The following is a 25,887-nucleotide window of genomic DNA, read 5'->3' as shown; positions in this document are numbered from 1 at the left end:
GAATAAATGTCCTGCAGGAACGGGGCTGAGAGCCGAGGCCACACCGCTGACCTCAAGTCCGTCCAGATAGCTGCAATCATGTGAGGACATTGCCCTCCAATGCCCAAAATGTTCTTTCTAAGAAATGCGGATTTAAAAAAAATGAATCATCAATTTTTTCAGCAGCAAAGTGACAGACTAAACCTCGATTTCAGAGCAGAATAGCTCGAAATATGTATGCGCCCTGGTGTGTTTGCTTTTGTGAATTAATTACTTTCCTGTCGCACAGTTAATCTCTTCTGTAGTGTCCAATAACAGCCATTTGTGCGACTGTAGAGTCCTCCAGCAAACAATCCCCACCTGCTCACTCCCCTCCGGCTGCGCTGCAGTCAGCTAATCTCTGATTTAACGCAGAGGGACTGGGAAAATGTGAATACAATACGCAGCGCGCGAGTTGGATTCAGTTGAAGGTGTTGATATTCTCATGTTAAAATGCCACATCTGATCAGCAGCCTCGTGGGTTTTGCGTCTCCTGATTTGGCCGTTTGCTCCGCAGAGCTGGTGGTATATCTCTTACAGATTTGAGTCTCTATTGACGGACGAAAGTTGAAACGATGGACGCATGTAAGAATCATCATCTTTCTGCTTTCTCCCATGAATAATAAAACAAACAGAAAGCCAAACACTCATTTTGAAATGTAGGAAGTGTACATTTGATCCCCAAAACCACTGCCGTTCATCTTGAGGGGTGTTTCATGAAGGTGGCACAGAAAAGCAGGGCTCGGGCTGTCACATACAGGCAAAAAATGCTAGAAATAGTCGAGCAAAAATAGAAAAGCAGGGCTGATAAACATGAGCATTTCAAATTAATGTTGTGAGTCCGTAGTGAAGTTCAGAGAGTATCCAGACAACAGGAGTTACGTCTCACTGCTGTTTAGAAACACGTGCCTAAATAGTTTAGTGTACTAGTCCAGCTTTGAAAGAACTGAGAATGGCTCACACACCATGCAATCATTAGGTAAAATCAACATTTATTGTAAAAGAAAATACAACCAATCATGTCACAGTCATGGTGTCCAGTGTGGTCATTCATTAGAATTCAACGAGGGAACAAGTCAAAGCGTGTGATGTTCCCCGATTCATTGAGCAAATGTGCCCAAAACAAATTCACACACGAAAGGCGATAAAGAACAATGTGGTTGAGCTCGGCTACCGCGAGGATATCAAAATAGATAAGGACATAAGGTTCCTTCTCAGACAGGAAATTTAGGAGATGGACCGAGTCGTCTTTCACACATCACACTCAGACGCCCTCCCTCCGGCGCATGCTGACTTTTTTCGGAAGAGAGACAGAATCCGTCCGTGTGAAACGAGGTCAGCGATGGCGTCGCCGATGGTAAATCACCGACAGTAACCTCCAGCGCGCACACACACACACACGTTGCTCTAGGGTTGCTATGACAACCTTTTTAAATTCTGAGTCGGTCAGAGCGAGTGTGAGAGTCTCCGTGTGTGTGTGTGTGTTGTGTGTGAGAGAGCGTGTGTGTGGGGGTGTAGCGTAATTGAGTCGAGTAATTTAGGGCTCACAAAGTCGTTTTGTTGCACAAATGTCCATTTTTAAGACTATTTCAAAACGGTGATCGTCTAAAGAAGCCTGCGGCTAGTCGGCCGTAACACGGCGAGGTTGTCTCAGCCGTGACTAAACAGTCGGGAAATACTGTGCTCCTCCGACCACTAATCACGCCACTATCACTGCGCATTACCAGCCTGACGCCAGTCGTTTAGCTTAACGCGATCACGCCTCATTCATTTTATTTACCGAGTTCACAGCAGCTATTTCAAACAGACTTAAACTGGTTGGGTGTGATGTAAATGTTACATCACGGATATGGGTTTGGGCATAAAATAAAGTCCTGCTGTCCAACAAAGGAGCAGACATTCAAGTTGGAGATTTTCTGCACATAAAGTCCCAGTTTTTTAAATTATTCACAGACCCATTTTTTCCCTCTTTATATAATAGTTGTCCTCGTTAGTGGCGGCTTCTAACAAGTGCTGGCTTTGATTTCTCTTCACAGGGGATTCACATGAAATGAAGTTATGTAATTCAGCCTCACTGTTTTATCGGATTGATGTCAGCGCCGCTGTTTACTGTCCTCACTTTGTGTTTGTGATGAGGCCAAACACCGAGCGGATGTATTTTAAAATAGCCAGGAAAGGCAGGACTGAAGGATGAAGGATGAAAACTTTTAAATCTGTCATTTTTGTTATAATTTATATGGATTGAGAATAACCTCTCAAATATATATATATGGCTTTATTGTGGCTGGACAGTTAAAAAAATTAAAAGAATATCAGTTACCATCTTTTACCTGCAAAGGCTACAAACAGAGGTCTGCTCCACATGTTAAACAACGTACCACATAAACACACACTTATTGCATAAGATGGCCGACGAGGCATTAGACTGCAGCAACAGCAAACACAGTAGAAATGGCTACGACAGCTGGACGTTTGAGGATCATTAAAGGAAACCTCCACCCTTTGATACTCACGCTGTTAGAGATTAACCTGCAGCATTCAATTTAGACCAGTAGTTCTGTTGAGACGACGCTGAAATGCATCTTTTCCTCGTCTACACGTCGTCTCAACCGGTCTGGTCTATGTTGATACACCGTAGTGATTTCCTGCTTCTCCCATTGGTCAACTTCAACTTTGATGAGACTGGCCTTGTTGATCAAAAAACATTCAATTTCAGCTCATCATATAGCTAGGAATGAAGGAATGATTTTAACATCTCAATCCTATCTGCTGACATGACCAACGCTCCAGCCTCCGAACAACCTTCTTGTGTGCCTCTAAGAACGGGGAATCACAAAGAAAAACTATTCACAAAAAAAGAAAAACAACTCGTTGTTGACGAGTGTTTCTGACTTTCCCTCCGTTGGCCTTCAGACCTGCAGGAGCTTCCTGAGGTCCTCGCTCATGCCTTCCGCACTCAGCTGATCGAGGCTGTGGTAGCGGTGGACGATGCCGTCGGCGGTCACCACCACCACCCTGAGGCCGTGGTCGTCCTCGCCGAGCTGGCAGCCGATGGCCGAGCTCACGACCATGTCCAGGCCGTCGTGGCACCCGCCGGCGTTCCGGTGGTAGTGGCCGGAGAACACCGCTTTCACCCCTGTGGCAAGGAGACAGGCGTCAAGAGTGCTGCATTTCATCAACGAAGACATCCAAGCATTGCAATGAAATAGTGGAACACAGAAAGCTTAAATTCGTTGTTTTTTAGTGGCCAGATTGTGTCTGGTGACGTCACCGCGCTAAACTGGGATGTTACTATGAATAGGCATCTCGCTGTTTATACAGACGTTCACCTGCCGCAGCGCTTGCAATGGTGCCGGCAAACGCAAAAATGGCCGCTGCTCACAAAAGGAAGGAAGAAAGAAAGACGGATAGATAGAAAGAAAGAAAGAAAAGTGGGAAATAAAATGAGAAATGAGAGGACGGAAGGAAGGAGGAAAGAAAGTGAAGGACATGAAGTGAAGGATATACTCTGGAGCCCTCCACTTGGGCCACGATTTTCAATCTATTTTCAATTACACACAACATCATTAATAGAATGGGACTGCCTCAGCCCTGCGGCTGCGCCGCCACGTCACTCCAGTTGAAATGACTGCACGCTTAACGCGGCACGCCAAACAAGCATCGCTTTGAGCGAGGGGCAGAAGACGAGTTGTATCGCTGCGTGTGAAGGTAGCGGGCTGCTCGTCCGACTGTGTGAAATTGTGTCTTCAGTTTCGGGTGGTGAACCAATTTGACTTTCTGGCAAGTTGGCAAATTTTCACTGGAAGGAGGGGGTAAACACAATGTTTGGATCAGAGGAAGATTGGGTCAGGGGTTTTATGCTGTAGGGTTAGAACAGATGAACGATAGGAGGACATGATAAGGGTTACAGTTCTAACACTTTTTGTGAAATCTCCCTCTCAAGTATAACGACACGTGTCTGTATTCTAACTACGTGGGCGCTTGCGTGCTCAAATGTGCATGCGTGTGTCGGTGATGGGTCTACAGCAGGCAGTCAGCAGAGAAAATGAGCAATTTAACAGCAAGTGTTTCCACGGAGGGGAAGTCATGCTGCTCGCTGCCTCGTCTCCAGAGAGACACCCCCCCCCCTCCCCCGCCCCCCTAAAAAGGAATGAAAAACTTGCAGCGGAATACAAATGTGACCTGAATTTGTATTAATATTCAGAGCTATGCGAGGACAGCGGTTGCACACGCCGGACCATTAAATAATTTATTTGCCAATGATGGAAATTGATGGTTTCGGCCTCTAGGGCAACGCATGCACTGGTCATTCTGTATGACTGTGCGTGTGCAGGCATGTGCGTGCTCTCTTGCTCTCGAGTGCTTTTACCCGTCCGACGAGGGATCACGCAGCTCATCGACAATTATTCAAACCCTGCGAATGTTGGACGGGATCACCTGATGACTCAGATAGCGACGCCGAGAGGAAGACCGTAAGACAGCAGTAGTAAAGAAGCGATAGACAGGAATTAATCAACCGGCAAAAATTGTTTTTTATTTCTTTCTGAACCTCCTCGAAACCTCCCAAAGATGCCCATGATTAATCATGCTGCCGAATAAAGTGAGTGGGAGCGTGTAAGTGTGCACATACATGTGTCAGTGCGTCTGAGTTCTGTTGCCACGTCTCCGATGATCCACGTCCCACGCAAACGCAGCACGACACCACCACGCAGCAGCCGCGAGCTTCCCCCATATGTACGTATGTGACGCGACTGTGAGGCATCCGTGGTGCTGCAGGTTTGTTGCTTCTGGCCTTCAAAAATAAGTCAGACAAAGGTCCCACTGTGCAGTACTTATGGAACCTTCACAGATGGAGGCGTGTTGGAAATTAAAGGAATAGTTCAACTCTTTGGGGAAATGGGAGTTAGATAGTAAGTGTTGGACTATAACTTCAATACAACTGCTGCATCTTTACAGAATATAAATTAATAACCACCCATGAAAAGATCTTGAATGTAAGTAGATGTCACTCGCACTTACCGGTACTACAAAAATAAGTATAGTACAAGATTAAGTGTAAGTGGTTCATTCAGATTCTGAAATGTCACTGAACATCTTTCAGCCAGGATTATCTGTTTTTTATTTGAATATAGCAATAACAGATTTGGCTGCTGGTTTTCTCCTCAGATGCAGAAAGGTCCTGGGAGAGTTGCGCTTGGCGAACCCGTCTTATGTCCATCAGGCAGAATAAGATATCTGTTAGGTCGTCACAGCACACTGCAGGCTTTCCTTCAAGTGCTTAAGTACAGCCGGCAACTGAAGTGGACTGAACCAATCGACAATTTTGATGTCGTGGGAATGAATGGGCTCCCTCCGCTGGCTTGTTCCACTGGCTCTTACCGAGCGAAACCGATTTCATAGAAACAATTTAGCAAAGGCCCAGAGAGAACGCCCTGACCTGAATTCATTAGAGCAAGTCAAGCCACTCCACCTGGGCTCTTGTCTGCTGAGAAAGAAAATGAAAGATACTCTCTGAGAGAAAAGATGGCCTGTCGGAGAAAGAAACACATTTTCCATCTCCAGAAGATTGTCTGTATGAATAAACGATTCAACAATTGAAAAAAAAAAATAGAACAATGAAGTTGAAAAAGCGATGCAGTCAGAAGATGAAGCTGACCTCTGAAATTATCTGCCAGAAAATAAGTGTGGGGAAAGCGCTCTCTCAAAGAGTGAGGTAGAGGCTGAGATTGCCTGCATGGAACACAAAAATACACAAAATAAAAAGCCCCCCCCCCACACACACACACACACACACACACACAAAAAACCCGGGCAAGCACTAACGCAGAGCCCTGATATCTGCATCGTATTGTTGTGTTCTATGTTTATATATATACTTTTCTTGATATATTTATACGTGTACATATTAGTTCAATGTTTATGCTTACCTTTGTTCTACTTTGTGTTCATTTGTCTATTCGTAAAATTCCTCACACTCCTCCCATAGAGCTGCTAGTGTGGCTAAAGCAGCGAATGGACTGAAGCGTTTGAAGCGCAGTTTAGTTTTTTAGATTTTTAATCGAATCGTTATTTAACCGGGCAGTCTCATGAGATTAAGATCTATTTCCTAAGAGATGCCCGAGACCAACAAACATTCACAACAACACAGTCAGCCAGGAAATCATAAATAAGAACCACAGAAAAACATCAGATAGCCTTTAAAACCTCAGAGGGGACTCTTGTTCAAGGTGCACACTACCCGTCTCTGCTGCAACAACAGCCCGAGAGCTTGTGGACTTCCCGCACACCACCACTGCCTCTGTGATAATCACAACCAGCGGCCATCAGTGAAAATGGCCCTGATTGGACAATGACGGAATACCATACTCAACTAATTTTACTCCAATCAAAAGTAGCACTTCATCCCTTCTCTGTGCATTTAGTACCCAAAGTGTCCCGCAGTGCAATCAGCGGGGGTGGCCCTTGGTGCCGTGGCTCTACAGCCATTGAGCCACATCAAGAACACAAATCATTGTCCCTCTTCTGACAATACCACATAAATTATATTCAGTTATTCAGCCACACAGAGAAAGGAACACACAACCATGCAGAGCGCGAGGGTCTGGCCTCGGCCTCTGCGGGAATCCCATTTACTCGTCAGCCTTGAAAACAGCGCTCGCTCTTTTGTGCTTTTCCTTGTGATAAAGATTCCCCCATCTGGGGACTGGCCTTTGATGTGACAGACGGGGGGGGGGGGGGGGGGGGGGGTGGGGGAGCGCTCAGAAAAAAAAAGCCAGAGTCAAAATGATGAAAACGTATTGAATGCTAACAGAGGGGAAATTACCCAGAGTGAAATTGAATTCTGGTCGGAGTTGCAGAAAAATGCACAGAAAGGAGAGGAGAGTCCTCTCCGATGTATTGTTGTTTGTATTATGATTTTCATACGCTGCAGCCATTCGAGCCATGTTGGCCTGAATTGCTGGATGCGTTTGAATATTCTGAAACGCCGTTGCTATTCAAATGCTAATAACGGCCGCTGATTTAAACCGCAAAAATAAAGGAATAAAGGAAGTCCCCATCTAATCATGTTTGAGCTCCTTCCCCCCTCCTTCCCCTTCCCGCTCTCCATCATCTACCTTTCATCTCGTGGTTTTTGCAGGCTACAAGATTGGATTTGCGGTTTTGCCAGCTCAGTTGCTATCCACTAAACCTCTGCCTGTCAGTGATTACTCTCCAGGAGAAGCCATTTCCCTCCGGACCTCTCCTCCTGTTCCCGTCTCCGACACGAACTCTTAATGCAGCTCAGAACAAAGCTGTCATCGGCACGTCGGTGAGCGCGGGCTGTGTGGGAGTCGACGTGCAACGCGTTTGCGCTCGCGTTGAAGGGCGGTTGTCATTAAAGCGCAGGTCTGGGGAATAATTCATCACGAAATGGTGGCTGTTGATAATTTGCATGACAGAGGGCGATACAAAATGATGTAGCGCGGTGAGGCGTCTTGCAGCACCCGGCTGCCCATAAATCACTCTCAGCCATCAGTCACCGCGCAGCATCCCCTTCCTGTGTCCTCCAGTTACACACGCACACACGCACACACACAGGGAACTGGGAAATGAAAGTAGTCAGCATGTAACATATCCCTCTGACAGCGTACATGCCTTTTGGCCATTTGGTACCCAACGTGGTACCTAATCACCCTGAATTCTGCAAGCTACACGCCTTATGTTTCTCTCAGGACAACAGGGGCCTAGTAGTGAGGGGAACAGTGGAACTAAACACCCAGGTGGCCCAACCTGGCGAGGGCCCTCAAAAAGCCTGAAGTTTAAGGTTTCTTTTTATCCGCAAATTTGATGGCATCAGCATAATAAGTAAAGCATTACAGTGCTCCTGCAGTGCGCGCTCACGTCACTGATGAGCGCTTTACTCCGGAGCGTAGTACGCTGGGGGGCGCAGCAAGAGCAGCGTCTTAGCAGAGCGCCGGCTTTCACTCCTCAGACGGCGTCTAGCGAGCGTACAGGTCAACCACGTTTTTGCATTTCTACAGCTCACGACATAAAACTGCTGTAGATATGCGGGTAAAGAGGCCTCGGCTTGAACCGCATGCGAGGCAAGCAGAGGGGAGCAAGACTGCGACGGAACTGCCAACGACGGCGGAGACTTTCAAAGGATTCTGGGAAGTTGTCTCAGCTCAGAAGTAAAACTAAAACTTACATTTAAAGACACCGCACTATTCCACCTGTCAAGCAGTACAGGAAGTATAATTTTATGGTGCTTGTATTTCCATTCTGACAATTTAGAGGAAAATATTCTACTTTTTCCATCCACTATAACTGTAGTTAGTTACTGTGAGGATTAAGATGAACCTCTTTATTCATAACATTGTATTTGGTGATACATTTAACTACCCAACACACAGATATTATATATTATAGAGGAGTTAAAATTAGCTGTCTTTTCACACAGTTACATTTTATAGTTAAGAGATGTCATACAGAGTTTGAAACGAGAGAAATTCTATTACACTCGACAAATTTGGGACCTGGACTTTGCTGAATCTAAGCTTCAAATCTCCTCGTATGTAATTAGCAGACCTACAGTCAACGTCATTATTTTTGGATAATCCCCTTTTCTATTTGTGTTTGTTTTTAATCCTCTGCTTATTATTTAGTCATTTTCTATGGAGCCAAATCCAGGCCAATAGTTTTAATAATTTGAGGAAAAATTTAAATAAAAAAACGTTTCCAACTTAAATGTTTTGTTTGAATACATTGTTGAAAACTTTAACTTTCAGTTAAATTTTTTTTCTTCAAATTATCAAAAACTATTGGCCTCTTTCGTTCTTTCGCTCTTTCGTTAGTTCAGTACAAAACATTAGTTTGCATTGAACTTGATCTGTAAAGCTGAAAACACAATAATAATTAAAAAATAGTTCCCTTTTGAAAAGCTGCAAAATGATATTGCTGCTTTCATTTGAACAGATGGGAGATAATAATTAAATAACAAAAAAACACAAGTAAGTACATAAACAAGAGCAATGTAGCCATATGCAGCTATGGTTACCCATTACATCTTAATGACTTCTAACTGGTGGAGGAAAACCGCCGCAATCAAGCAGAAAACAGGCAAAACCTTCAACAGTTCAATCGATAAAACAGTAAATGAACATAAATTGTTGGGCATTGGTCCGTGGATGTCGTCCACTCTGACAGACGTGATGGACGGGTACACGAAGGCTGTGCTTAGACAGCCTTTAAACGTGTGTGGAGAGAAAGAGAGAGCGAGATAAAGGCAGAGAATAGGAGGAGAAAGCATGATTCAGCCTCACCATTAAAACAATGGGGTTAAAGGCTTAACCGTGGTCTCTTATCAAATCCCCAGTGGGTGATCAATGTGTCTTCGCTTTTGAACAGAGTAAGACCCTTGCTGATAAAAACAACCAGCGGCGCGAGAGAGAGAGACAGAGAGAGAGACAGAGAGAGAGAGACAGAGAGAGAGACAGAGAGAGAGAGAGACAGAGAGCGAGACAGAGAGAGAGAGACAGAGAGAGCGACAGAGAGAGAGAGAGACAGAGACAGAGAGACAGAGAGAGCGACAGAGAGCGAGACAGAGAGACAGAGAGACAGAGACAGAGAGACAGAGAGACAGAGAGACAGAGAGAGAGAGAGAGAGAGAGAGACAGAGAGACAGAGAGAGAGACAGAGACAGAGACAGAGACAGAGAGCGAGAGAGAGAGAGAGGCTTATCTTCGCCGCTAATTAGCTACTGTATATACAACTCTACAGCCGCTAGCAATGTTGGGAATCCCGAAGAGTTTCTCAGCTACACACATTCATTGTATGTGCGCTGAAGGTACCCTGAATGTAGAATATGAACCTCAGAGGAGGAGGAGGAGGAGGAGGAGGAGGAGGAGGAGGAGGAGGAGGAGGAGGAGGAGGAGGAAAGAAATCGAATTACAGCACTCCATCTATGAGGAGAGGAGAGCCTGAGAGCACTGCTGGGAGTTTCTGCTACTCTCCTCGCCTCTCCGGAAAGGAGACACCGGTCTCCAGCAACGAGAAACTCAATCTTCTCTGAAGAGATTCCTGGGTGTGCGTAAAAAAACATTCTCTCCCTAAATTCAACATCCGCAACGAGCAGACGAGCCGCACGTCTTTCTTCCGCTACCTTCGGTGACTAACTGCCGGATGCACTCGTGCGGGCAACAATTGGCATAGGTAGGGGCCAGGAGAGCGCCATTTACTGCGATTACGGGTATGACAGTGACGAGGTATATCACAGCTGTATCCACAATAAGATCAAAGAACATCCTCCGGGCTGTTTAGGGCTTTGTGTGATCGTTACCAACAAACTGACCGTATTGTACCGACTGAAAAGTCTTCTACCAAAGAGGTAAATACCACAAAGACAGTCAAGAACAACTTGCCTCACTATTTTCTTGTCTGGTTCGTTAAGGGATTTTGAAACACGTAATCCTTCGACTGTTGGTATAATTGCATTTGTCTTCCAAGTTAAAATGATGCGAGAGCTGGCAGCACAAACACAGAGAGAGACGTATCCCTGTCAACGGCTTACTTAATGAAACTCCCAGCAGAAAAATGACATTCGTGCTTCATCTGTGCCAACGCTTAACTGTTCCGGTGTGAACTTTTATCTTTTTGAGAGCAAGACTGGAAACAGAAGAGTGTGTGTGTGTGTGTGTGGTTAATGATGCTGCCCTTTGCTGAAATAACAGTTAGTGATCAGCGGCGCACATCTGGAGGCCTCGAATCACACGGTACAACGGTGAGGACAGACCAACACGGGAGGGAGACGATTCATGAATAATGCAATGCATTAGAGGGGGGGGGGGGGGGGGGAAGTTATCATCGCCGATGTATGTCCAGAAGAAACAGGATTTACCATTTTTGACGGGAAACTCAACGCACAGACCGGAAGACAAACACACTTGCCCTGCCGCGTATTTTCCATTCTTCAATATGCAGCAAATTACATAATAATAACCCTAACCCGAAGAAATGAAGAAGTGAATAAATGCTGTAATTCCTCGAGACCCAAGTCAAGGAGTCAGTCCCAAACCTCAGCTAAGGATTATATATCCTCCTCACCAACATCTGGCACGCATGTACAGTAGCAGCGCGATCATAAACTGACAGAGAGCACACCACTGGTTGCAGTAAAGCATGCCTCCAGCACTACTGAAGCAGATTCACAGGACAGACGCTCCTCAGGAGATGAAGGAGAGAGCAGAAGGAGCATGAAAGAGAAACCGGGGGATCAGTGCGGAGCAGAAAGAACAAAGAGACAAAGGCTGGATAATTCAACAATTACTGGTTCGATTCCTATTGTCAAGTCGTCACGTTTTACATTTCGCTGACTTATCAAGAGCTACTTGCATGACAAAGCTGCGCTGTGTTGTTTCACAGCTTTTCGTTGTTATTCTCATATGGAAACCTTGAATTTCCCCCACCACCTCAATCACCGCAAATCTTTACAAACACGTCACCAAAGTGAAGGAGAACATCGAATCACAGCCCTTCTCTCGCAGAAGTAGCACATATTGCACTTCAACACGTGTTCATACGCACATGTGAGAGTCCTGTAGCGTACGCAGCTCGGTCATCAAATATTAATAACCGCGTACGTACACACTACACACGGTACCGGCAGCACGTGTGTGAACTAAAGTGTGGATGAGAAAGGACTTGCATGTTCCGCACACACACAGCGTGCACTGACTGCGTTCCTGCATATAAAAAGCCGGTGCAGACCGTCCTTTAAAATCTTTAACCAGTGTTCCCTGAGAGGAGCGGTCAATTATAAGGGAGTGGGGGGGGGGGGGGGGGGGGGTCGTCAGATCAACATGCTGGAACAATGGCTGGATAATGAGATTAATACCATCCCAAGACAGTCACCTTGATGCATGACCGAGTAGCATGACACGTGTCCGTACGAGTGGTCCTGTCAATCAGTGGTGCAGACGTGGCCAGATAGTGGTGTGCGTGCGTGTGCGTGTGTGTGTGTGTGTGTGTGTGTTCTTAAAGATGTATTGTCCTTGTGAGAGTCTCCCGGCCAGATACCCTTGTATCAGACAAGGGTAAGCCGATGACAATGGATTTGATTATGGAATTATTATTCTTATATTATGCTTATAAGCGAATGCATTAATTAATTCAATTACGCCCGTGTTGTGTGTGTGTGTGTGTGTGTGTGCCAGGAGCTCCTCTTGTGATTCTGGCTAATGGCTTATAAATCCTCTGGGCTGGGATCTTAACTGTGCTTCGGTTAGATATGCTCAAAAGGAACAGGTTTAACGGGAATATTAGCTCGGAGGTATTAAGAAAAATAAATTGAAGACGCAGTGACTTAAATCCATCATTACGGAAAACACTGCTGATATTTCAGCGTTTCGGAAGCTGCTTGACTTTCTAAACAATACGACTTTGCTCGATCGCTTTTGTTAATTCTAACTCAAAACGTTGAGAGATTAATGATATGCACACATCTGGCCGGACAAGACCAAGTATTTAGAAGAGACAGTCTGTTGTGTCGAAGTGCCCTTGAGCAGGAAACCTGCTAAGTCACTGTGAGTTGGTCTGCATAAACACACAGTACCTGGAGGGAAAAGGGGAAAATGAGCCCTGCTGTCCTACCTGCCTTCTTGAACCTGTCAAGCAGGTTTTGCCGGACCCCCTTCTGCAGGTTGAAGTAGTTGTCCTCCTCATCGGGGCTCTTCAGGTACAGCGGAATGTGCTGGAACACCAGGACGTGCTTGGGTCTGGGTTCCTGAACAGAGACACATGTGAGGGGACGGGTTCATCACGGCTCTCCTGAGACTAAATTCAATTGTGAGAGCAATTGCAATTATCCAAACGTCCAGACGCGGCAAAGGAAGACATCATCTAGCCGAGCGTCTTCGTGAATCAAACAAGAATAGAATCATCTCAGCGAGGCCATTCTACCGTTGAGGAGGAGGCTCTGCTCAGCTGCTCCTCCAGCCACGTCTCCTGGGCCTCCTTCAGCTGAGGGCAAGCCGAGCCGTCGTAGAACAACTGGGAGTTCAGCACCAGGCAGAGGACTCCACCCACCTGAGACAGAAGAGACAGACGAGACCTGCTGCTCATTCATTTAACAACAACTTCTTTACAAAGGACTACTGTTGGAGTGCATCTTCTACCATCTATAATAATACGTCTATTCCTACAGTGGCTTTGTTACCTGTGCTAATTTGTAACTTCAGATCAACGACAAATCATCTTATTTCAAAAAAAATACCACGACTACGGCTCCTACACCAATGACAACATCGGCAAAATGAGCATGTGCGCAGGGCCCTGCAGTCAAGGAAGGCCCTAAAAGATGTGTTCAAGTGGTTAGAAATATGTAAAAAAGACTCGCTATACATGGGAGTAGGCCCACGTGGAAATGCTGAGCGGACATAAATTGTGTAAACCGTGATTTCAACAAGAATTACCGCATCAATTACCTGCCGTATCCCTCCGCCAACCAGTCATGCTGCAGTTAAATCCATGTTCGTCCAAAATAAAGTCACTTTATGAATACTTATTCAACATTTGTGTGAAATTGCCATAATTAGCAAATCAATTCTTGAGTTAGGGCCCAAAAACGTAATTTGTGTGGTCACAGTGACCTTTGGCCACAACTTCTAATCAGTCCAAGCGCCCGTTTGTGCTACATTTGAAGAAATTTGGTCACGGCCTTCCCGAGATATCCCGTTCATGAGAATGCGAGTCCAAACTAAAGTACCCTTTATAAATCAGTTACATATTGCACATTGCAAAACAGAGCCATGGAATTTGGCTAATTTCAAAATAAGGGTTTTTAAAATAAGGGAGGGTACGCGCAAGGCGAACATGTATGCATGTGTAGCTAAGTCCGTGGTCTTAATGAGCCATTCAAGCCACTCCTACTGGCTGTACCAACACTACTGCTAATACTAATTCAACATGTCCAGGTCTCTGCTTACCCAGAAGCTGAAATAGTCGTTCCCCCAAGCACCACAGTACTGCTCCAGTGTCCTGGGGGTGGGGGTGTTGCCCAGGTCGTGGTTCCCACTGACGAACACCAGCGGGATTGAGGGATCCGTCCCCTTCAAGGCCGCCTTCAGGTCCCGCTCCTGACCTTCTCTGAATGGGGTGTCTGAGGAGGGGGGCAGGGGGGGGGGGGGGAAACTCATTGTCACAAGGTGAGAGACGGCTCGATGTCCGAGGTGGTGGTCACAGACGTCCACGTAAATAAAACACGGCATTGACTTCATTAATATTGTTAACAACAAATAATGCGGACCAGATAAAAAAACGAGTCAGAGAGAGGAATTGATACGAACGTTGATGCAAACTGTCAGATTGAGAGTTTGAAAGGTGAGAGCCGCCCGGGGGAAGGGGGGGATTATTCGGATGATAACGATGACAGCTCGGAGAACGATCAATAGTCTGTACAGCTGGACTTTATATCACCATGGTTACTGGCAACCTTTGTGCCGAGCCGAGCGCTCTGCGGAGCACTTGTCAGATCCACCGGTCCGAGATACACGAGGCTGTTGGTTTCTGTACAATGTGTTCATTTGTTTGCTTGTCGGGGTAAAATCAGGAGCACTACGCCAAAAAGACAAGCGTACTCCCAGCATAGGTGAAAAGACAGAATGGGTGCGAGTCAATCCTATTCATAATTTAGAATGAATATCAAACAAACCTTTCAGCCATTTATCTGGAGTTATTCCTCCGTCTCTCTGTTCTCCTCTCTTATTCTCCTTTCTATTCTTCTGAGTAACTATTTTACTGGCCTATTTTTGGAGCAAACGTTTCCTGGGATGTTTAGATGGGACTCATTACATAAGAGCCTATTTCCGACAGAACATCTTGTGCATGACAGAGCGAGAGAATGCGGAGCTTAAAACGCATCAATATAAAAAAAAGAAAAAAAAAAAAAAAGGTAAAACGTGGTTTTAAACCCGTCTCTCTGTCTTAATTAAGCCAGCCTGTCAGACTTATGTTTTGTAAAACAGACTAGACAAGTGAATTGCTGTCCTCACATGTAACAGGTTGTATTTCAAGAAGAACAAAAAAAGATGAGTGACATAAAAGGTTCATAGATCACCTCTGGCAAGTCTCTTGGTCAATATTTACTACTAGAGAATGAAATATGGAAGAGATTATGGATGCAATATACAGAAAGAAAACTGACATTGCAATATTTTTTGCTTCCGTGTCATGAAAAGTAAAACTTAAACTGTACTATACATATACTTACCGATCAATTCAAACAGATAAATGATCAGCGCAATGGTTTTCCACAGTGCAGATGTGGTTTGGTCTCTGGGGAGTTGACCGTCTGAAGCAGAGTGTTGATGAAAACGATGGCGGCGGAGGCCACAACAATGCGGAGTCATTCTTCCATCTGACCGCTGCCACAATGACATACAGCGCAGACAAAGGCAGCCGCGCTAATGAAGCTGGAATGGATAGCAGGGAGGCCGCAAAGGTTGTCATTTGAAATGCTGAGGCGCGCCGGTGCAGCTGCTGGCTCTCGACTGACCCTGCTGTTCAATTGGATCTCAACAGATTTGATTTATTGATTCAAGAGGAGACTTCGCCTTGTTTGTTATTTCTACGGCAAGTTTCTCGGAGTTCTCAACAAGCTCGGATGACTCCAGAAAGGGACCTTGTCACCGTATTTGACTTTCTTTGGATACATCAATGTGAAAAAATAAAATAAAACAAACACTGGTGGTCTCAGAGAGCGACGGGGACGCTGCGCTGCCTTCTGCTCCCTCACACCTCCTGGCTGCCTGCCTTTAACTACAGCCATCCGCTAACATGGCGAAGTCCATGAATCATCCTTCAGCGCAACACAGCGAAAACCAATCCCCGACCGCGGGTACGCCATCAATCCGTATTTAGGACACCTTGCTTTAGATTAATGGGGAGTGGCGATGGGCATGACATCGTGTCACTTTCATATTTGTAGGTCGTTTGGATAAATATGTCCCGCTGCAGTTGGACCAGTCCCGACAGCCTATTCACTAGAAATCTGGATTCATACTTATCCGGTTACATTTGTCAGTTGGCTCTCCTTCACGTCCCCTTAACAATAGTGCCATACAACATTCTGCGAATGAACGCTCGCTTGGCAAGAGGGTACAATACAGGAACCCATTTCCTGAATTAGGCCCAGGAAATAATGAAGGTTCAATGAAGTAATTGAAAAATGGATTTGTATGCATACGTTTCTCGGCCTGCTTTCCTCTTTTGGAATAAGCAACACATGTACCGAGTAGGGTATACAAACACGATGGCGCTCTCAGCTCTCTCTCTCTCTAGCTCTGACTGAAAGGCCTTGTTCATTTAATGAGATTGCAACACTGCGAGTGTCAAACCTTGACGGGAGACTTTGGCGAGTTCTCGTTGAGCCCGTCCAAGGCTGTGAGCACTTGAGATGCAACGCTGCTCTACTTCACACATTTTGCTGCCGGTGAAATGTGTGTATCTGAATGCATCTGGACAGTTTTCAACCAGGATCTTCAGAATTAGTAGTAGCTTGTGAAAAAGATGGTCTGATCCATGTTTAATCAAAATGTAGATAAATATAAGTCTCAAATAAGACTCAGAATTGGCAGAAACCCAATGTTTGATTGGGATAAAAATTTTAAATTGAATGGGACATCCCTACATAGAACCTCATCAAAATCAGCCATGCTCATAATCTTTTTCACCGTGATGATTCCGGCATGAACAAACATGGTTTCATGCAGTGTTTAGATTTCATTGGCGGAAGAAAACGTGCATGGGTTCAGTACATAAAAGGTAACTGATATTATCTTCCTCTAAAATAGCGATGGGTCCAATACTAACAAAATGATGTCACGGTCCCCTTTTTTTGTCAAATCTGCCGAAAAAACTGTCCCCGGTCCAGATTTTCTGTCAGTTACTCCTTGAGACATTCATGCACTCGGTTATTCACATGACAAATGTGTCTGAAACGGTTCGACCATCCGACAAGCACTTCTGACGGAGTATACTAGCGCCTTAAGGATGCCTCCCTTTGGAGGACGTGGCTGTGTCTGGGCTACCTGTTGCCAGTGTGACTCAGATACGCCGTCAAAAATGGATGGATGGAGGATCGCCCTGACATTTACCACAGTGCTCAGAGGGGATCTTTCAACGGTGCATCTCCTCGGACACTGTGAAATGGTGAAGTCTGTAAATGGTAACACAGAGGGACATTCCTAAACTTCGACACCCCGTGGTAGTCCCAAACTCCATTAAAAAGCTATTACTGCACAAGCCTCTGGACAATCCCATTACATAAACACACAGAGAACCTCCCTGATCACCCCCTCCTCCCTCCACCACACTTCAAAAAAGATTCCAAAATGCTTGTCCCTAAAACTAATTCAAACTCCTCTGCTTCAGAATCCCGTGGAGAGACAATTAAACAGCTTCCCACAGCTACAGAGAGGGGGGGGGGGGGGAGAGAGAGCCCCAAGGTAACCTCGACTTCACCTTTATGAGTTTGACTCACGTGCAGATGCGCACACATACTCGGGCGCTCTGCCCCGCTGCATCATGCGTAATATCCCTCACGAAACCCCAGAGACGAAGCTTGGATCCTTTGTAGTGCTCATTAGGAGGGTGTTAAGTCCAGCATGTTTCTCTAATCTAATCAGCTCTCTATCCCGCCCCCTACCCCGCTCTGTATCCTCTTCATTTGTCAGCTTTGAAAACATGTGCGAGAAAGACACGGGCAGAGGGAAAGTGAGTGAGGGATGGGCCAGATTGAAGGCAGTACTTGAGATGAGAAAGCGTCTCTCGGGGGTTGGCTTGGATTGGAGAGGAGACGGGGAATTGGGATGAGGGAGAATTCTGTCAGTAGAGGTCGCTATGCTGCGGGAGCAAATGCCGGCCAGCAGTTCTTTAAGGAACCGTCCAAGTCGAGTCTCAAGTCTTTCAGTGGCAAGTCCAAGTCTGTTATGGCTGTAAAGAACACTCCATCATCAGCTGCGTGACAGCCGGTCTGATTAGATCACGGCGCAGCTATATCTAAGGAATTCAAAGCATGTACTGTATCATCACTCTATCTATTAGCATACACTATCAGCAGTGATTAGTTGTGTGGTGCATAATAACTTGAAACAGGCTGGTGCAATAAATTATTTTAAAAAACAACGTACAAAGTCTTTAAAGTAAATAAGAATGTATTTTGGCCCTAAAACTGGATATAGATTACCGCTACTCATGGTAACACGATAAAATATCACTGATATTATTCGGCATGATAATAACTGTAAACTGTTTTTTGGGCCCTAGTCCCCCCATCGCTGCAATGACCTGAGAATGTTTAGTTTTGAGGGATTGGGATTGTACCTCGTGGACCACTGTCATGGAACGCAAATGAAAGCCTCCGAGTCCATCAGGGTTCAGTTTCAGAGCAACGACAAACAGAACTTATTCATTCCGCACGCATTCGAGTCAACTCGCACGGATGTTTGAAATAGATTCATCAGAGGCGACAATAAATGTGTTTGTGCGCCGTGTCAGACTTGCAAATGAAGGATGTCAAAATAAGGTATGCGGCATGAGACCGCAGCTGCTTGCTAAGGAGAACAGACAGACGGCGGAGAAAGACAGATGGCAGAGCGAAGGAGAGGAGAGAGAGAGAGTGAGATCCGTGGGAACAGAAATACAGTTGCCAATTTCCTGTCGCCGACAGGCAGCGGTGTTGACAATGCCGGTTGACAGCCAGCTTCCCCTGGCCGCCACCCATTCATTCTGTATTGTAAATAAACATTTTAAGGGGAAATGTCAGCCGGGAGACGGAAGTAGCAGCTCCGGCTTTAATATCTCTTCCCGACTTGTGCAGCAGCCCAGTTGCCAGGCAAGTGACGGACGTGGCGAGTAATGAGGACGGCACACACAACCTGTTGTGTCGAGGGCTGACAGTAACAAGGGCTGACGCCGCGGCGTTTAAAAAGGTCCCCGAAGGCGTCGCGGTTTAAACCCCTTAGCTTACACTCTCGACTGTCCCAGCTCTGCGCGGGAAATAGAACTCGCAGCGACCTATAAATGGGCCTGATTGGTGTGAGGGGGTAGTGGTGGAAATGGATGGTGGCCATGTTGCGGTCTAAATGGCGTAGTCACAGAGATGATGAGGATACTTGGGACGCCGGGAGCGAGGCTCTCGGATGATAGGGGGAGACAGCTCCAGGAGTGTCGCCGCGCAGCTAAAATTGGCGGTCGTTATGACCCAAAAAGCAGAGGAGAGGGAGGCGAGAGTGGCCCCGTGACTAAGCCAAGCTAAATCTGTGTTGAATGATTGTCATGCAGGTGTGGTTTGCATAACGTTGGCAGCTACTGGCTCTTTTTTTGCTGCACATTAATTCTGCTGTGGGTCCCGCCAAGCCCATTCCTCTTATCCCGTTATCAAATCAGGCAGCTGGACATCGAGAAACACGCTCACCGCGCTGCAGCCACTTCATTACAGCGACTTCAATAAAAGCGTCCGCTGTCGCCTGCCAAACTACAACGCCTTCTACTGAGAAATACACGGGTATCGTCTACAGCTTAACGAACAGCGTTTACTTTATAGGTGGAATTATTTGGCTTCCGTTGACAGGTTAGCGTTCATCGTCAACATCTCTGTCACTTCCGAAACAGAGACACAGACAGAAGGGAGCACAATTGAACACAGCACGAGTCAAACACGCCGTGTCGGTTCCTAACAAGGTGGGAAATGAGCAGCGACGTCATTATTTGCTTTACTCGACCAGCCATTTCAGGATGTAACCGACCATTTCCAAAAAAAACCCCGTTCTATTGTGCAAAATCTGTTTGTCTGGCGAGACGGCGAAAAGCATCTGGTGAATTTGGGAAACCAGCTGCCAACCGTGGCAGACGACGCCGGCCCCGCTGTCCCGGTTCCAAGACATCTAGCGTGTCTAACTCCCAGCATTAGATTGATGGAGTGAAACCAACGTTGCATTTGCCGTTAAGAGATGATTCACAAATGATTGGATAGAAATGGGCCGCGTGTTCTCCATCTGCAGCCATTTCACCAAGCAAAATCTCGCCTTCATACGAACAGCAACCAGGTGCTTCGTGCAGACAGATATTGCACGCTGTCACAAGAGGTCGGACGTTTAGAAAGACGACTTCACAAACAGGGCGGGGAACTAACTTTTGTTTTACCTCCCAGCTGCAGACCTTAAAAATACAACAGTTGGTATTTATATCGATTTTTTGGAATTGGATAGAAATTCAAAGTGTCGAAATCCTCATCAGCACATTAACTAAAGTTGCGGGAGAATAGCCAGAAGGCCTGTGCTTTTTCACAGGTAAATATCAGCTGCTGTCATAGGGGAGTTCAGTGTTTGGCTGGCTGGAAAACAGCTAATGTTCACAACCTCCATGAGTAATATTCTGTCGCTGAACCATCCAAAAGCTGATGGTCTTCACCGAGAGCATTAATTACATTAGGATTGTCTCAGAGGGCAGCAGAAGCTCCCCTCGTCTTCTGCCAAGAACCGATGGCCGCAGCATAACAAAGGTCAGAGAGTTCTTGCTACATACGCTCTCCTTAAAGCCAGATCTGTAAACATAAATTCAGTATAACGAAACACCACGTTGTCCATCGTACGCATCCTCTCCGTTAAGTGTTTTGGTCAAATGCCATCCGCTATTTCCAGAGGTGCATACGTGCATTCGTTTTGCAAGTCATCACAAAAGTTTTTTGAATTAAAACCTCTGCGACCAGCTGCGCCGGGGTCACAACTAAACAATTCTGCCCGGGGCTCAAAAAAAAGAAAAAAGAATAATGACAACCGCCATCGCACGATGAGTCAGATTATGTGACAGAGAGAAAAAAAGCGTGACATTTGTAATGGTTTCAGTCAGAAACATTCCTGTCACATTCTGCAGTTAATATATTTGACATTGGCATAATCGCTCCTTTCAGAGCAGCTTTCCCAGTCTAAATCGGAAAAGTCATCTCATGCTGGCCAGGTGAAACACGACAACCCACCGTGGAAACAGAGCGAGCGGAGGCAGACTGCTGATCAGTCCGACCTCTACACACATCAGGATATAAGGTTGAAATATCAGTTCCAATGCCTGATGTAGCACAGATCTGTGGGAAGGTTAAAAAAATAAATTTAAACTTAAACTGCTTAAACTGAATGACATTTCAGCTCGTAAAGGCCACTAGCAAGTGTGAGCACTCCGCAACGGCACGTCTGGACTACGGCGGCCACAGAGATTAGGCGGATAGTTGCCAGCTGCGCTGGTTGATGCCAGTGGCTCGTTTGTCCGTGGGAACGTCTCTTCGTGGCTGCGGCTCGTGCTGTAGTGGTTTCTTTACAGCCCTCAGAATGAATTTATCGCTCAGAGGAGTTGAATGTTTAGCAAAAACAAAAAAAGCAATGTACTTCAAAACAGCGTTTCATCCCGACGCAACAGCAGGACCCATAGAAAAATATGTTCATTCTCAAAGACGGGTGGAAAAACTGAAATGCCAACTTCTTCATTTTGAGATGGTAGGAGTAATGCTCTCGTGGGGTTCTTGAAAACTACACCACTTTAGAAAAGTTTTTAGGTACAGTGCTTCTGTTTTAATGCGCTCTATCCCTACCTGGCATGGTATGGACCAGGTCTCCACAAAGCACGATGAACCTGGGCCTGGGTCTGAGCTGGTTGACGGCCTCCACGGCCTGCTTGGTGAGCTCGATCTCCTCGCCCCATTCGTCCCCTCCGCTGTCGCAGTCGCCGTCCCTCCAGGCCTTCATCAGCCCCAGCTGGGGGTCGGCGGCCTGGATGAAGTAAAATGGTCCCGTCCACTCACGCTCTGCATCTGAAGAAGAGAGACGAGAACGGACTTAGCAGTTGCGTCGACGGAGGCGGCTGCTAGGGTTACTACCGAGACAAGAATGAAATAAAACTGACTTTAAAGCTGCATCAGGCAAGTGTTAAAATGTGTTTTAGTGTTTTAAATGAGCAAAATAAAACATGTTTGAGATCATCATAGTTTGATAGTAAATGTGTTTATTATCCTTTTACACCACCTCAAGATGTAACTCCGTCTTTACGGATAGTCAATACTGAGTTACATGCATGTACAGATTTTAATAATACTCACTTGCAATGTGCGAATTAGAGCTGCAACGATTAGTTGAGTAATTGATCAGTCGATCAACAGAAAAATAATCGCCTATTTTTTTTAACTATTTTGATTGTCGAATAATCGTTACAGTCATTTTTTGGCGCAAAAATGGCAAAAAAAAAAGCCATTCTCAGTCTCTCAAATACAGAGATTTCCCGTTTTTCTAAATACATCATGTTAAACTGAATATTTTATGAATTGTTTTGTTTTGGAACGACAAAAGAAGACATTCAAAGACATCACTTTGGACTTTGAGAAACTGGGATGAACATAATGTACGGCCTTTTGTTAAACATGCACACTGCATGAGTAACCAATGCTAATTAATTAACAAAGAGCGACATGTTAGAGCACGGACGCCAAAGAACAAGTGTTTTACGTAATCCTGATGTTGTGTAACAGAAGGGCCTGACCATCCAATCCCTCCAAAATATTCATGAAAAAAGGCAAACCGTTCCAGGCTTTCCATGTATAGAACAGAAGCAGACACTTCATCTGGCTGATGGTAATGACAATGTTCGACATGAAGGACACAAGACAAAAGCCCGGCCAAGTGATCTGGAAATGGAGTCCCTTTGTTGCCGATGGAAAGAGTGGACCGATGCAAAGAGCAGGTGTAAACTGTTTCTGCTCCACTTGTTTGGTTTCCGGAAGGATGCGGAAAAAGCAGTGTGCGCCGCCGTCGCTGTGGAGAGTCTGCATCTGCTCAAATCCCATCACTCACACTCAGCAGGGACGAGAAGCTGTTCAGCATCCTCCGTGTTTAACATGCTCTCCACGCGTCTCTCTCTCTCTCTCCCAAATGAGTTCACCAAGTCTGTCCTCCGGAGAAACTTGAAGAAAGATGGGCAGAGACAAGCGCCTTGCCTCCTGGGAATCAGGCGAGTAAAACAATGATCCCCCCTTAACAATGATCTCCTCTGTGGAATTGACATTTACAACAAAACAAAAAAAACCACGAGGGAAAACACATTCTAGTTTTATGATTATCATCATTATCTATTCAACCAAATTACATGAGAGCGGCTGCGGTCCAATCTAGCCTGGCCTTGATCTTAACCGATACACAGTGAGGACTGAGGATGAATTTTGAACAGCTGTCATTACCACTGAGGTATATAATTAAGTTTCTATGACAGCCCATCAGCATTTACTTGCTAAGAGAATACAGACCAGATCTGTCTTTTAAGTACATCATAAACTCTCATCAGCACATCTTGAACTCCTGCAGCTCAGAGTCGAAACTCTGGCCCAGCGCCTCATGTGACACTCAATTCCCAACCAGCAACTTTTCCCAATCACACAAATACACATACAATATGCAATGTGCATGTACACCCCCGTGCATGTCGGCCCCACTCCTGATCTATTAGCCATCTTGTTTTGCGAGTGTCCTGAACAACAGAAAACAATCTGCAAAGAAATGTACGAAAGCTGCAAGTCCCACTCACACACATCCTGCAAGCTTTACGTTACCGATGGATACTTTACAGCACAACGTCTCTCTCTGGACTCAGACGTGTGAACTGTTTCACAGACAAACGGAAAAAGAAACTTTAAAAAAACAACAACAACACCAGGACTTGCAGCAGCCGAAAAGGCTCCCATGACAGGAGATAAGAGGCAGCAGCCTTGTGTGGCTGCGCTGGTTGAGCAAAACTTCAAACATAAATCGCACAGATTTCTCAGGTGGCAGATTGTGCACGCCAAACAAAATTAATCATCATCTGAGATGAATGAATGATGAAAGTACACAGGGGGGGGGGGGGGCTTGCTTTGAATGTCTTCCCTCGAGTTCCCTTAAACTAACTGGTTTCCTCCTGTAGGTGCTAAAGAAATAAGCAGACAGGAAAGGTTGAAAGAACACAAATGAGCATGTTAGTGCGATTGGGTTGACTGCTGGGATGAACCACTTTAGTAATGAAACACGTTGGACTAATTTAATCAACTCAAATGAGGTCGGCCACTTTGACAATAACAAGTTGTGCTACAACTCTCCCTCAAACAAATGCAGAAATGTGGTTAAACGTTTGCTGCAAACTAAGAGTTCCTCATTGGAGACCGTCGGGATTCAAAGTAGTGGACCAAAGTTTGAAACATTAACGTTAGCCTACTCAAAGTAGATTACAACCAACTCTTACATGTGGCCATTAAAAGTAAGATAGAATACTTCTAAACAACACAAAACGGAGCGTTGTTTTCCTGCACTGATTTGATTCATTGCCGCTGCTAACAGTAACTAACGTTACTCATGTATTCTGTAAACACAAGCTAGCAAGCTAGCCTTGCTACGGCTGACAACCGTGTCCCGTTATCAACACGAAGCTACACAATAGCCGTAAAGTGGCTGCGTTAGCTCTGTCAAACTGTTCACCCGCAGTCAGCGACAACAACTTGTGTAACACCCCGAGTTAAAGAGAGAGCATTAGCATGTACGGTGGCTAACCGATGGGGCTAAATAGGCTAATGACAGCGAGTCGCTACCTTCAGTCAGTCCGCTGAAAGTCCGATGCTTGGCTCTGAGAAAGATATCCTCACTCCCAGCCATGAGATCCAAATGTTAGAGTTGTCTGAGCAAACTAGTTTGCGACTTGCAAGCCTGTCAGCGAGCCTCCGACACAGGTTTGGTTGAGTAAGTTTCGGGACTCCCTCTGTCTTAAGGGCTCGCTGCCTCTGGTGACTATCGGTGATCGACTACACATGCCTGATGGCGAGTCTGTGTGACTTTCGCTGCAGCGGCCCCCAGCCTGGCTACAAAGTGCGGGCTTTATTAAGATACAGTATAAAGAGCGCATGCACGTCTCCACTCTAACAATGTACCCTCACAATAGCAATCCAGGTCCAGCCTTTAACGTGTACTATCACTTAGTATGGCATGCGTCATTGTTCTTTTTAAATATGTTTACTGAATTGTCCTAATCCTCTTTAAAGGGTGGAGCATAAGCCTCTATAAATTAAACATCTGACGTCCTCATTATTTTTGCATTTTTTTGTTAAAAAGTTCGGGAACCCCCGTGGTCGCCCCCCACAGCCCCTTGTTAACACGGAGAGAGGGACCTTGGACCGAGGAAGGCTCCTTTCAGCACCATGGACAGAGGTGGTTCCACATTCAGCAGGATCCATCCATCCTTTTTATCTAACTGCTATTCTGGTTGCTTTAATATTTTCAGCATTTGAATGAGTGAATAAATGCTTCCAATACATCCAGACAGTTCAAATAACCCAGAGGTTGGCTATTGATTGACAGAAGTGTAGCTTATCAGCTGGACGGTGGACCATTGGGAAAGTGGCAGAGGCAATTAAAGAAAAGTGGGAAGAAAGAAAAAAAAAAGTGGTTGGAGGGAGGTTGGGGAAATGGTGTTGATGTTAGATTTAGACTTGGTTCCATTTCACGTGGGGTCAGCAGGCGGCGAGAGCACCAGACTGTGTGGCAAAGGAGAAGAAAAGAAAAGCTGTCATTGTCGTTTGCTGTCTCTCTCTCTCTCTCTCTCTCTCTCTCTCTCTCTCTCTCTCTCTCTCTCTCTCTCTCTCTCTCTCTCTCTAAGTACTCGACACCATTTGGGAATGAGGTTCTTCACTTTTTCATCTGAAAAAAAAAGAATTCCGTACTACGATCGTTGTTTTGAGGATTTACCATTACCAAACCCCTTACCCTTTCCCAGAAAGTCCTTCCAGAACGTTACATGGGGCCACATCTTTGCTAAAGGGCCCTTCTTCAAAATAAA

General features: G+C 45.6%; 1 protein-coding gene across 1 annotated transcript; it reads right to left on the bottom strand.

Annotated features, from left to right (window-relative positions):
• Positions 1 to 999: 999 nt before the first annotated feature.
• On the bottom strand, positions 1,000 to 24,827 carry cpped1 (calcineurin-like phosphoesterase domain containing 1). The gene is made up of 6 exons (XM_079293369.1): positions 24,647 to 24,827; positions 21,635 to 21,853; positions 13,980 to 14,152; positions 12,955 to 13,080; positions 12,646 to 12,778; positions 1,000 to 3,154 (listed from the first exon to the last, which is right to left on the bottom strand). Exons 1-6 carry the CDS (start codon positions 24,708 to 24,710, stop codon positions 2,928 to 2,930), a joined length of 942 nt encoding a protein of 313 aa, XP_079149495.1. The 5' UTR covers positions 24,711 to 24,827; the 3' UTR covers positions 1,000 to 2,927.
• Between the last annotated feature and the right edge of the window lie 1,060 nt (positions 24,828 to 25,887).

This window comes from Melanostigma gelatinosum (genome assembly GCF_949748355.1).
Source record: "Melanostigma gelatinosum genome assembly, chromosome: 21".
Classification (NCBI taxonomy): domain Eukaryota; kingdom Metazoa; phylum Chordata; class Actinopteri; order Perciformes; family Zoarcidae; genus Melanostigma; species Melanostigma gelatinosum.
The sequence above is the reverse complement of the archived record's forward strand: the minus strand, read 5'-3'. Positions and strand labels throughout refer to the sequence as shown.

What these genes read in the sequence shown, in the direction of transcription:
- cpped1 (XM_079293369.1), bottom strand. Translation starts at nt 24,710, where the DNA reads ATGGCTGGGAGTGAGGATATCTTTCTCAGAGCCAAGCATCGGACTTTC. An exon ending in CCTGGTCCATACCATGCCAG is followed by an intron (nt 14,153 to 21,634) that starts GTAGGGATAGAG and finishes CCCCCTCCTCAG; the next exon opens with ACACCCCATTCAGAGAAGGT. An exon ending in TGACAGGTTCAAGAAGGCAG is followed by an intron (nt 3,155 to 12,645) that starts GTAGGACAGCAG and finishes TCCTTGCCACAG; the next exon opens with GGGTGAAAGCGGTGTTCTCC.